Source organism: Streptopelia decaocto (genome assembly GCF_964273445.1).
Source record: "Streptopelia decaocto genome assembly, chromosome: 5".
Classification (NCBI taxonomy): Eukaryota; Metazoa; Chordata; class Aves; order Columbiformes; family Columbidae; genus Streptopelia; species Streptopelia decaocto.
In genome coordinates this window covers 39,663,865-39,677,551 of record NC_138659.1, presented here as the reverse complement: position 1 = coordinate 39,677,551, position 13,687 = coordinate 39,663,865, and the positions used below count along the sequence as shown (strand labels likewise).

Sequence of the window (13,687 nt, the reverse complement as noted above, 5' to 3'; positions counted from 1 at the left end):
AAGAAAGGAAAATTTGCAGTTCATTACATCAGTCTCAGCTTTAATGGCATCAAAACTTGTAACTCCTGCTCTAGAAGCTCTTAAACATCAGCACTGTTTGTTACCATTTCCCCCATTTTACTTCCTTAAATTCAAAAGATAAATTAATGGAAGATAATTCTTTATCAAGAAAACTCAAATGCATGAATTTAGGAAGAACTTATGACTTTTGTCTTTTACCAAAATTTGGAACAGTTGCCCTGACTCTGAGCTGTTTCAGGCAGAATTGTGTGCAGACCATTGCTAGTGGACGTTCAGGTGTAAGGGTGTTGGACAAAATACGGACATGCTTGGCTGGACCTAGTGAGTGACCTATAAATGGTCACCAGAATCCTCGCAGGAGAAGGTGTGTTCCTGCTTAATGGTGTTTTGCTTTATATATGTAAAGAAAATAATGGAGTGTTGTGCAGGAATTCTGAAATAGGTTCCAAGACTCTGAGGAAAATATAACGACTGTGTCTGGGCTTACTTACAGAAGGAAGCTGATGTGCAGTGAATTTCCAGTGTGCTTCTCATCCCACCTGGCCAGTCTTCAGCCTCCCCGGAGGGAGGGAACCTGCTCTTCAGTTCCCTCCTCAGCTTCCGAGTGCTAATTTCTCTGTCTAGACAGGCTCTTTCTTCTGAAGACCAAAACTTCCCAAGTACACTTATGCTGCATTTCTAATACATGGATATGCAGTGTTCAATTTAAGTCTCCTCGGGATAGAAATGGCAAGTTTTAAAGCACACTTGAGAATTACATCTCTTTTTTCATCACTTTGTGTTCAGATGATGGAAGAAAAGGGATGTCCCAGTGTTCTGACAGGGCCCAGGATGAGGTTCAAACCTCTGCCTCTGGCAGCTGTGTGTAATATTCCAGTTCGTACTGAGCAAAAGGAGAACTTGGATGAAAATGTTGCATCTGTTCTGCATGAATTACAGAAATAACTGCAAAAATGCATCACACTTTAAAGAAAATAAATTAAGTTTCTGGATTTCAGTTTATGTACAAATTCTGCTTCAGCTGAAATAGAATCTGACTTGATCAGATGAATAGAACTGAAAATATTTGAGGGCAAAATTAAAAGCAATTGAGAAGCAATCAGACTTTCCTGTTACTTAATCAACATCATTTGATCCAAACTGAAACATGCTTGACTCAGTGCTGAGGAAGAGAACCTGAAACACAGCTGCTCATAGCATTCGTTCTTTTTTCACGCTTTAAAAAATATATTAAATTCTCTATTTATTAGAACAAATGGTGTGCACATAACCATATCCAAAATGAGGGTAAGGAAAGGCAGGTTTCTTTAGGACTTGGAAAGAGCCACCCATCAGGTTAGCCAGCTGGGCTGTGTTAGCCTTTGTTCTTTCCAGTTACAGAGCTGCTGCTCTTTAAGTCCCAACAAGGTGTCCTTGGGGAGCAAATAAACTCTTAAGGTGAATCAAGTTTTATGGTTTTAATCTAATAAGTGAGTCAAGGAGAGTGTATTGTCTCTTTGTGCTCCTCAAAAGATGCAGTTACCTGGTAAGGTATTCTGACTGCTAGAGCAGTGATAGTTTTACACTTTGCCCCCAAATGGGGCAGATTTTATTGATCCTAACTATTATTTTGTATATCTATTCTTATGCCAGCTCTTAAAAGAAGAACTGAGATAATTGGTTTGTTCTTGTAGTTGAAAATCATAGAGATAAAACATTGGCTTTGCGTGCCAGTCTCTTAAAGGGGACTGGATGTTTTCCACATTGTGTAAAAAGAGTAAGAAAACAGACTATTTGTGCTTACAGCTTGCTTGTTTGTTTGTTTCCCGCCAGGTCTGCTCCTCAGTCCCACTTCGTTGGCTTTGTGTGGAAAAATGATGGTCAGTGCTGCCTTCAACATTGTGTATATTTATACATCTGAACTATATCCAACAGTACTGAGGTAAGTGAACAGAGCTTCTGGGTAAATGAAAATACTTTTCATGCACAGCGATACTGATTGCGGCTGTGCTTTTAGTATTTATCCATAATTCTATTTACCTGATATATTAATATGAGTTCTTTCTGTAATTAAGGCAGCTCGCTGGGGCTTGAAAGGCCTTCTCCTATCAGGCACAGGTTTTGCACCAGCGCACCTTCCTGGGCTATTTGTGGCATCTTCTTCTAGGTCTGAATCCAGAATAAAAATAGGAGAACCAGCTTCTTACACTGTAATGCTAGGTGCTGTATTTCTCATTTCTACTAGTGATTTTTGGGTGTAAAATTACAGGGTGCAAAACCAAACATAGTGATGTGATGGAAGTATATGCTAACTTAATCACAGACTATGCAGTAGGGACTGTTTACAGTCCTGTATACTTAACTCTCCCATATGACTGGTTTTTTATCTCCTGAAAAACAAGTGCTTTTCTATATCTTTGTGATTTAGTTAAATATTTGTACTGCAACTAATTTTAATAGTTTCTGTATGGCAGTAATTTGCTTTATAACATTTAATTCATGAACAAGTGGGCTAAAACCTTAGTTTATTTTTCATAGTTCTCATTGGCACTGTGGGTTTAGTCTCTCTCCTGCTGTCCCAAGATAAACCTGGGATAGGAAAATATAATATCACATAGATAGTCTTCTTCTCACCCCCACCTTGGCTGCACGTGGTTTTCTGAATGTTAACTCGAAGTACATGTTCAAAACTGGAGCCATACTGCACTAGCTGCTCAAGAATAGCAACTGCACAACCAAAACTACTGCAAAAACTGAGCCCTGTTTTGAGAGAACAGGCAAGCTGAAAGCTACTGTGGAGTAGCAAGATGTCCTGGCTGGTAGATGAGTCCTGTGGCACCGTAGAGGTAATTGGGATGGTGACATAAATCACCTGAGTCCAGGACAGTGGGGGCTTTGGGGAAAAAAATAATAACTCCTCAGATTGGCTTTTTTTTTGCTTTGAAATTCACAATTTCCCATATGTTACGGAGGCACAAAAGCTAGACTGCGAATGCAGGTTTTGCAATAGAACTTGTGAGGACGGAGGTGGATTGACTGTTTCTAGCTACTGAACTTGTGATTCTTGGCAAAGATTTAGGTTTAATACACAAGTCCCAAGCACGCTGACTGAAATTGGATGTGGGGGTTTGTTTGCATTCTCCCTCTCCAAACTCTGGTGTTCTTTAGGGTCTCTTCTACTAGTGGGTGGTTTCTGGTTTTTTTTGTTTATCTCTCCCCTCTGCTTTTCTGGAGTTGAGAATCAAGACAATTAAATCTGTAAATGTTTAATTTCTCAGCTTTTCCTTGTTTCACTGTGTGCTTATGTTTCATGTTACCTTGTGTTCTGAAGTCCCATTGATGTTCGATGCCAAGCATGTGACAGCTCATGCACGGCAGGAATGGCAGTAGTGTCTCAGTGTGCTTGAAACTATTTGCCATTAGGAAGATTAAAAACAAATTGAGTAAAGTGCTACTTCATTTGAGAATCTACACTAATGTGTCAAAGATACAGACCGCCATGGAGAAAACAGTAAAGACAGTTTAGAAAAATAGCAACTTTATTAGACTTGTTTAATGATATGGCAAACAGCCACGTTAAACCATATGAAAATTCCTTATGTGACACTTAATACAGTTAGTTTATTTGGTAACTCTCTGGCACTTTAATTGCAAATATTACAGTTTACACAGGAGAAGCAGTGAGGGCAAGAGTTGAATTTAAAGCAAAGCACCAGCACCATCTGGTGGGCTCAGCAGAGCTGTGCTGTGACCCTGGCATTGCTCTGACAGCGGAGCTGGGGCCTTCGTACCATCTGGTGGGACATGGACCCTTCACACGCACTGGAGAAGAGGTGGAATAAACTCTTTTTTCTTTATTTTTCCTGCAAAACATCCCATTGGAAAAAAAAATAATGTCTTTGGTATTATTGCTCCTTATTTAAACCTGCTTACTACTTTAAGCATGAGCACTGTTAGGCATATTTTTTTTTAGGGTAATTGTTACATGGAGGAATGACAAATACACCTCATGCTAGAAATGCAGAGGTGCTGCAAGCTGGAGGGCATATATGTGCTTTGGGCTTTTTTCCTTTTTGATGTGCCTTTAAAATACCTGCTGGGGAACAAAGGAGTCAAAAATAGAAAAACATCGCTACTGTTGCATTTTGGACAAAAAGGAAGGTTGTCTTTGGAAACAAAATGTAATCATAGCTCTAGTAATATAGATGTAAAAACAAACTGATTTTTTTTTCATGACAAAATGTTTGGGAAATGGTGGCATCCTTGTCTGGGATGGGTAGAATCAGAGTGGGGCCATTGGATGGCCTAGGATAGCATAGGAACCCTGATCTCCTTATTTTTACTTAATTCAGTGCTGGTAATAGATGCTTCTTTCAAATACTTGCCCTTTTGATCCCTGGTTTTCTGCACAAGGATCTCTTCATCATCCTTTCTGTTGAACACCAGTCCCTGGTGAGCATTAGTGCCACCCGAGAGCTGTGGCAGAGACACTTTTGCATCTGCCCCTGGCTGTTTGGTGGCACTACATGTGCAGCCAGTCGGGTTTTGTAAAGCTGGGGCTGTAAGGTAAGAGAGGCAGCGGGCAGCCAGCTCTCGGCAGTGCAGCACCTCGAGAATACCTGCTGATGCTTCCCGGGTGATGTGATTTTCCTCATGGATACCACGACATTGTCTTGCATAACGCAAGCTCTGCTGGATTCTGGATTAATAATATCCTAAAGACTTTAAAAAACAGCTTACATTTTGCATTGGAATTGAAGTTAGAGAATTTGCATTTAGGATCCCCCTTTCCCCTGCTCCTCTCAGCAGAAAGAAAGCAGCCAGTGAACCTCTGGGCATTGACAGGCTTGGGGTCTGTGGGAAGGATGGTTTGAAACAAATTGTTCACACATGGGCTTGTATCTCTCATCTGTTCAGGGATTTTGTTGACAGGGGAGGTGCTTTGCCTTGTCTCATGGGGTTTGGGTCAATGTTACCTCAATGTGAGGAAGCATGGGTTGCTCTTTCCCTTTTCTGCTGAGGGAACAGGTTGTTTTGTTTATTTTTACAGCAAAGTCACTGGCCTCTGATCAGCTCCTTCCATCAGCCGCTCCCCTTAACCTGTGCAAAGGGCCATTAGGAAGGGACAGGGAGGTGGCTGGTTTTGGTTTAGCAGTGACCCATGTCACCTCTCTGCTTGTCATCTTTAATCCTGGCACTGTCTTCCTGCCTTCGGAGGAGGAAAAGGAAACAGGGTGAGCAGGAGCAGCTCAGCTCAGTGGTGTGACCGAGGGTGATGATGAGTAAGAGGAAGCAACTGAGGCACACAGGAAGGGAGAACAGCCCCCGTGAGCTGGTTCTTGCCATCTCAGTGACGACTGGTGCCAATGTCAGTCTCTGAAGGGACTGTAAAATACCATGTTTAGGACTGATAGAGAGATGGAAGATTTTGGCATTTGATCAGGAAATGAAAGACATGGGATTTTTGTAACTTTCTTTGAAAAGGCTATTTGAAAGGGATCCTGCTGTTCTAGCCCACGCTTTGATTATCTCAGCCTAGATGAGTTTGTTTTAAACATGTCTGAAAATTGAAGGGAGCACAGAATTCAGCCTCTCAAAAACATCTGGCCAGATGTTTCACTAGAGCTTCACACTGGCAAGTAGCTGTGTTTTTAAAAAACGTTAAATAAAGACTTGGTAACTTACATATATTTTTTAAAAGCTGGTTTTGGCAGTGCCACCCCATGCTCATGCATGATCAGCCGTGTGTTCTGAAACTACAAATCTTTCATCCTTTGTTTGAAACAGAAACGCTGGCTTGGGCGTCTGTTCCATGTCTTGCAGATTTGGGGGCATTTTGGCTCCATTTGTGCCATCTATGGTAAGATTATTTTCTGCTTTTTTATATAACTCAGCTTGATTATGTTCTCTCAGAAGCACTTTGCTGCTTTTGGTACCACGTGTGTCTATATTCCTTTAAAAAAAAAATTATGAAAAATTAAATGAAGTTTATTCAATTTCAATAATTAATGAACAAGATGTGTAAAAATAGCTGGTGTTTTATGCTTTTTGGAAATTATCTCATGTCCTGTGTTCTGTTAATATTTCCTCTGTTAGTTAAATGTTTGTCACATAATACATTTTGTACTAAGACTCCTTCAGTATCTGAGTTCTTTTAGGCATGTAAACGAAGTTTTTGTGTGAAGCTCTATCTGTGAAATGACATTTATTGGGTTTCTGTATTCTACCAATACATGGAGAATTGAACAGATTGCTGGAGTAAGAAGTTGTAGTCTCTAGGTTTTGACTGCAGTTCACATGGATCATATATTTTAAGATCAGGACACAATGTTTGCTTTTTACTATGGGTTTTTAATTTTAGAAATCTCTTAGTCCTTCTGTGCCGTTCGTGGTGTTTGGAATCAGTGGACTGTCAGCGGGATTCCTGACCCTCCTCCTGCCAGAAACACTCAATAAGCCAATTGCTGAGAGCATTGAAGATCTCCAGAGTACCAAATACCAACTGCTTAAAAATGAAGAAGCAGAGTAATTGATATTTTTTACTGTCACTTTGCATTATTTTCCCTTTATCTTATGCGAGCTGTGATTTTAGTGCATGTTGTTTAGATTGTGCGCCAACCAACGTGTGCGTGAAGTTTTTAAAGTCATCTTTCTCTTGCATTCAGTGGAGGTTACATTTATTCTTTTATTGGCTCTCAAAGATGACAAGGATAGCAGGTTGCACCTGTATGTATTAAATTACATGTAAAAGAATACTATTTTGTTTCACTAAAAGAAAACAAATTTTAGAAAGACAATCTAAAGTAGTCAGCAACATCCCTGTGCTTTTACAGTAAACCATATATTATCATATATTGCATTGTGCTTTTCCTCATGTTTTGTAGGGGAACATAATCTAAAATTAATACATATCTGAGGAACTGTTTTGTCTTTCAGTAGTCAATAGAGTCATTTGAAATGTGTTCCTGTTGTTGATATTCACTAAGTAAAACCTTCAAAGTTGGAAATGAAAGTTCTGGTTGTTTCAACAGGTAATAAACTAGAAAATGTCAAGTATATCCCCTAATCGGGGAATGACTTCCCAGAAGAATTAGTTTTAAAAGACGAGAAGAAAAAGAATTCCTATAAGAAAGGAATCGGTAGCTTAGCACTAAACAGACTTAGTGTAGATATAAGAGAATGTACGTTTTTCTTGATATGCTAGTTTGTTAATTATTTGATAATCATTGTACTTAATTGATTTAATCGTACTAAACACACTATTATGCTTTGTTTTTATGCCTAATACATCGTAATACTGCATTCAGTTGGAATGGAAAAAAAAATTGAGCTTTTCAAATAATATTTCACTTCTAATATTTTTTAAAAAAACAATGAATTCTGGTTTTCAGGTTTAATCTTAGCCTATGGAATAAGACAAGGAAAATAAGACATGTAAACTGTTTTTCAAGCATCATTTTTCTGTCTAACAGGCAAACCAGTTAGAAGAAAACACAAAATTCCAGAAGGCCTGTCTGTGGTGGAAGATGAAGCCTCCATTGAGAAGGTGCTGTAGCAGTTGAAGGGCAGAGTCGTGCTCTGTACATGCGACTGGGAATATTGGAGACTCATGGAAGCAAATTGAGAAGATGGAAGAACTTGATCAAAGCTTGTGAGAAAAGGGGCGACTAATCTGTGCATTAATTCAGTGACTTCACAAAAGCACACTTCGGACCTCTGGACTTCTCTACGGCTTCTTAAAGTGAAGTATTAATTTATTTTACAAAATGTAATTTCTAGCTTCAGATTAAACTATAATATTGTAATTGAAGTGATGTGTGTAATTTAAAATTTAGATGGCCTTATATATTCAGGCAAGCTGTAATCGTGCAAAGTAACAGCATACTGTATATGCTAATTTTCTCTGCAGGGGTTTTTTGCCTCTAAATTACAGTATACCTCACAGTGTGAAGAGACCAAAGATTTTTATGGGTTGTTGGCCTTAGTATGTGTAGCATAAGAAACCTGAACAGGAGATCTGAAAGGAGTAGAAATGGGTTTTACTGTGGGCGTAAGTAATTTTTTTTACTGCAGTTGTACATGAAAAGATACATGAAGTTAAAAATAATACTATATTGGAAAAATATTGGGCCTTTAAGAGGCGCTTTTAAAGGAGAGGGTGAGTAACCTCTTAGATAAAGTTCTGGCTGTAGATGTGGAACTAGAAATTATTGAACATGAGTCATATTGTATATTATATGTAATAATATGTAATCCAATACATTTCATATATGAATTGGATATTCTTCCATTGGGGAGGTTTGTTTGGTTAACAGTAAATATAATTTCAATGGAATAAATGCACCACAAATGGTACCGTTTTTTGATGGCCAACACAATTTTGTTATTAAAAAGAAAATTATTGAACATCTGTATTATGAGTGCTGCTTTCCCCAGCATGTTTATCCAGGCTTTTTGAAGAAGACTTGTATCCTGTTGATCTTGGCCCTTTATCTAATGCATCTGGTAGGAAAAGGTTACCGAAAGGCCTCTGTATTTTGAGCAAGTTCCATGGTTAAATAACAGTTCTGCAAATGAACAGACACCCATGCAAGTTTGTGTGTGCAAACAGAATATGCTGCGAACTTTTTTATTCTGATCATTTTTTTATTAATCATTTTTGTAATGTTTCACTTCCATGATGATTAGAATTGAGTTTGTGGTTGTGGCGTTTTGTTGTGTGGTGTTTGTTTTTGGTTTTGTTTTCTTTTTCCTGAGTAATATAAATGTCTTCCATTATATTAATGTTTATAACCATGGTGACTGTTTATACCTTTTCAAAGCATAATTGGGTCAGCAGGCATATGGTAAAGATCAAATTTTGTTACTGCTGACTTCATTTTTTTGTTGTTGTTACAAGATACAAAATTTAACAAGAAATAGAATGATATAAAGTTGCATTCCCAAAGCAGAGAAGATGCAGGAACGGGCCGATTGTAAAGGTACCATTACGTGGTGGGAGTCTGTTTCTCCCTCCTGCCTCATGCGTTAGGCTGTATCAGTGCATTTTTCTCTGCCTTTTATGCCACATTATGTGAAAAACAGGAGACAAAGATCATTTACATTTTGAACATGCTTATTTCTGGAATTAATGAAGTCTCTGCCTGGGGTGCCTCCTGTACATTTGGTGGATTAATGACCAGAAGGCTGTGTGTCCCAAAACAAAGTTAATGATCTTTTCAGCAGTCCTGTTGTGATTCCCGGTACCTGCAGCGCTTTTTGTGAGCATAGGCCAGTGTGGAAGCTGGTTTGGTGCTTCATCTCCAAGATCCAAAAGAGAATATGCACAGAAACATCAACTTCCATTTTTGCTTCTTGTCTTTTCAATTCAGTTTAACTTAGCACCTTGTTTGACTTTTTACTTTAGATATCGTTCCTGCGTTCTGCTATTGTGGGATAAAAATATGCTATTTGGAAAAAATAAATGTTTTTCTAGTTATGGGTTTAGAAATAAGGGAATTATTTGCAGCTTTATTAAAAATATTTTCAGTTGGACTAATGTAATCAGTGCATTATATCTCAAGAGGTCCTGGAGTTAAAAAGACAGCTGTGTGATTCATTACTGTATTTGTCACGGCAAATCAGACAAGGCAGCATTTTTGGTCAAATAACTGCTTTTTTAGGCATCTTCCCTTAAAGCGTTCGACTTTGTAGAATCAGCAATTCTTCACTTAGAGCAACTATTTTTCCCATTATTTTTAATAAAGACAAAGAAGGTTTGGGGATGAATGCCCTAATAAATTTTTTACTTGGTGTGGGACTGTTATCTACTGCTTTCGGTTTCTCTGTAAAAAGAACGAAGGGAGTTGAGTTAATTTAAGTGGCTTAATTATACACATAGGGTCACAATCCCTGTCCTTAAGTATCACTTCTAGCTCTTCCCCTGTGCTTTATTTTTGTGTAGAAATTTGATTATAACATTGCATCTGCACTGTTCATGTGTTTCTGTGTTAGAACAATGTCTTTAGCGCTTTAACACTTAGTTGTGAAATTGCCTTTATTTCTTTATCAGTTTTTAAACTGATTTGAAGTCTTTTTACTCCAGCACTGGAGAAAACTCTGCTGCTTTCTGGATTTTATCATGTTTCAGCTGCAAATCTCAAGGCTTGGGGGGGGAAAAATAAGAGTGGGCTTCTTTGCACTGTCCTTACACAGAATCACAGAATGTCAGGGATTGGAACAGACCTCGAAAGCTCATCCAGTCCAATCCCCCCGCCGGAGCAGGAACACCCAGATGAGGTTACACAGGAAGGTGTCCAGGCGGGTTTGAATGTCTCCAGAGAAGGAGACTCCACAACCCCCCTGGGCAGCCTGGGCCAGGCTCTGGCACCCTCACTGAGAAGTTTCTTCTCAAATTTAAGTGGAGCCTTCTGTGTTCCAGTTTGAACCCATTACCATTTGTCCTACCATTGATTGTCACCGAGAAGAGCCTGGCTCCATCCTTGTGACACTCATCCTTCATATATTTGTAAACATTAATGAGGTCACCCCTCAGTCTCCTCTTCTCCAAGCTAAAGAGCCCCAGCTCCCTCAGCCTTTCCTCATAAGGGAGATGTTCCACTCCCTTCAGCATCTTCTTGGCTCTGTGCTGGACTCTCTCCAGCAGTTCCCTGTCTGTCTGGAACTGAGGGGCCCAGAACTGGACACAATATTCCAGGTGTGGTCTCACCAGGGCAGAGTAGAGGGGAAGGAGGACCTCTCTTGGCCTACTAACCAGCCCCCTTCTAATACACTCCAGGATGCCATTGGCCTTCCTGGCCACAAGGGCACAGTGCTGGCTCATGGTCATCCTGCTGTCCACCAGGACCCCCAGGTCCCTTTCCTCTACACTGTTCTCTAATAGGTCATTCCCCAACTTATACTGGAACCTGGGGTTGTTCCTGCCCAGATTCAAGACTCTACACTTGCCCTGGTTCTATTTAATTAAATTTTTCCCTGCCCAACTCTCCAGCCTGTCCAGGTCTCTGGATGGCAGCACAGCTTCCAGTGTCAGCCACTCCTCCCAGCTTAGTGTCAGCAGCAAACTTGCTGATAGTGCACTCTATTCCCTCGTCCAAATCGTTGATGAATATATTGAATAATATAGGCCCCAGTACTGACCCCTGAGGCACTGCACTAGATACAGGCCTCAACTGGACTCTGCCCCATTGATCCTTAGATACATCTGTGATCCTGACAGGTTGTCCAGAAAGGAAATGTGAACTGATTTCAGTATTTTCACTGCTTTCAGTGTTTCATCTTTTATCTTACTGTATTTTTCCCTAAGGAGTGATGGGGTTTTTTTCTGTCTTAGGCACTAAGAGCGCTAGGCAGAGGCAAAGCTTGAACAGTCACTTATGCCGCCTACATTTTAATACTGTTTCCTTATCATTAAGCAATATTTATCCTTTAATTCCTGGTTAGGTTTGCTTAAGCCCCAGTCTTCACCTTGTCAGAGGAAGAATATCAACTGTAAATATAAATATTCAAAAATATTTTCCCGTTGCTCCTCCAGTTCATGCTATCCCTTGTATTTTGTTCCACGAGTTTTTCATTGGACCTCTTGGTGATTGTCTTGGCATGGAGAAGCAACAGGGATTCGTCTGAATTTGCGCTTTCCTGGCTGGCAAATGTCCTCTGCTTTATTTTGTCATCAGCTGGTGATGACACATCCCTACACCCACGCACCATGTTAAAAATCAGGTCAGGTATGAAGGCAGGGCTTGAGTTCCTTTTTCCAGACAGTAAACTTTGCCCAGTATTCATGTCAACCTCATCTCAGTGATCTTTTTCATGATCCCCTTTGATATTTCATCAAAGCTGTTTGCTCCTTTGTTGGAGCACTGTATGTTATTGCTTGAAGTGAAGGCTACAGATTCATTTTTAGACCTTATCCTTTTTAATCTGTGCAGAGTGAAGTACAAATAAACCTTTGCTTTGTTGACTAATACTCTTGCAGCTAAGCAGCAGGGAAAGGAGTAGGTGAACTTTTCACACCACCATCTGTAACCAGCTGGTTCTGCCATCCAGTGTTTAACTTGCCTGAGGCAAATCGTCTCTTACAGCATACAAGAGATCTAATTTTTTTTCCATGCAGCAAGTTATCAGTAGTTCATTGGAAAGGTCATCTTTCTTTTTATCCCTTGCTACAGGAGATGTAAAATTTCCTGGAGTATTTTTTTCATAGATGCAATCCTTCCATTACAGTGAAATTTGTGAAAATAGTGGACAGATGTACAGCTACAGGCAAACTATATGTAAATCTGGGATGATCTTCTCTTGTAGTAGCAGAATTTCTTTGTACCAAGATGTCCAAACCCGTGAGGAAACGTGTGGGCTGTAACCTGCAGTGGGAGTTGTGTTTGTCCCCGCCTGAGAAGGGTGGCAGACCACAGTGGCTGCAGATTTTTGTGAGGGAAAGGGAATGGGAATGTGGCTGAAAAGCAGATGAGGTTTGGGGGTCAAACTGTTTCCAACTCCTGCATGAGTGTGGCATGACCCTGAATTGCACCAGGCTCATTTTAACTTGATATTAAATAGTTACAGTACTTTCTATACTCGATACACTCCTGTTCCTCTGAGCAGTCTCCTCGTTTAGGAAACAAACTGGTATTGGGATGAGTAAACCAGAAAACAAGCATGTTGCAGCAATTTTGATAGCTTATGAAAACACAGTCTGGCTCTGCGTGGACTGGTGTGACAGTGTGGCTTTTACCCTAAGTGTGAAACGCTGCTTAAGTGACATTATCTCGTGTAACAGCAACCTGGTCGTGCTAATGACAGGTAAGGCTGAACAGCCGGCTGACTCCTAAGTAATTTTTTAACAACGTCTGTCACTTGGGCTGTAAATTTCTATACCAGGCTTTTGTCTGCAAGGTAGCAGTACTGCCAGCAATCAGTTGGCTCCAGGGTAAAACTGGTGATTACATGTTTCTTGTTTAAATTATTTTTTGAAGAGATTTCTGCATGCGCAACGCCTCATTTCTTGTTTGCCGCAGCCTCGCTAACATGATTTTCTACCTTCCTCTGCACTTTCTCCCCTGCTGTCCCATCCACAGTGATCATGGGCCTGATTGAATTCTCGTCTCCCTCTACTGACACCAGAAGGAAAAGAGAGGCTGCAGTATATTGCAGGCACGCCTAAGGAAACTACAATCTGTGTACACAAAATGAAGTTACTCCAGATATGTCCAGGTTGAAAGAAATTGCTGTTTCTTTTCGCCATCCCCTATCTCATGGTTAGTCAGGTTTAGGATTAAACGTTGGTGTCACTATTCAGTGACAGCTGGCTCTGAACACGGCTGCAAGAAGCCCGGCAGCAGCGATGTTACACCCAGCTCCTTCCACCTGGTTTCTGCTGCACCTCCTGAGGTATTTCATCCATTTCAAACCATTATGAAATCCTTACATGGTAGAGTATGCAATTGCTCACACAAATGTTCAATCCTTTTTTGTTGCCGCTTAATCTCTTGGTTTCAAGGCTACGATAGGACAGTTCGTCAGTCTATCATTGCGTTGTGTGTGTTTCCTTTTATTGTTTTACATTTGCTGCCTCTCTGTTCCCCTGAAGATATAAATGAGAATAACGATGGCAAACAGGAATGCTTGACCTAAGGACACACCCTGCAGTTTAATGCTGTATTTTTGTATTGTCTGGTTTCTCTTATTT

General features: G+C 40.1%; 1 protein-coding gene across 14 annotated transcripts in view; it reads left to right on the top strand.

The window, feature by feature from the left end:
* LOC309439931 (solute carrier family 22 member 15-like) overlaps positions 1 to 9,661 on the top strand; it is a 29,873-nt gene extending 20,212 nt beyond the window's left edge. For 8 of the 14 annotated variants that reach the window (XM_082053118.1, XM_082053117.1, XM_082053116.1 and 5 more), the window contains 4 exons: positions 1,834 to 1,942; positions 5,702 to 5,860; positions 6,373 to 6,525; positions 7,473 to 9,661. In XM_082053118.1, the coding sequence (XP_081909244.1) occupies positions 1,834 to 1,942; positions 5,702 to 5,860; positions 6,373 to 6,525; positions 7,473 to 7,485 (434 nt within the window). In that variant the 3' untranslated portion in view covers positions 7,486 to 9,661. Of the gene's footprint in view, positions 1 to 1,833; positions 1,943 to 5,701; positions 5,861 to 6,361; positions 6,526 to 7,472 lie in introns of those variants that run through there. The other 6 variants (XM_082053120.1, XM_082053122.1, XR_014184088.1 and 3 more) reach the window with 5 other exon arrangements.
* Positions 9,662 to 13,687: the final 4,026 nt, after the last annotated feature.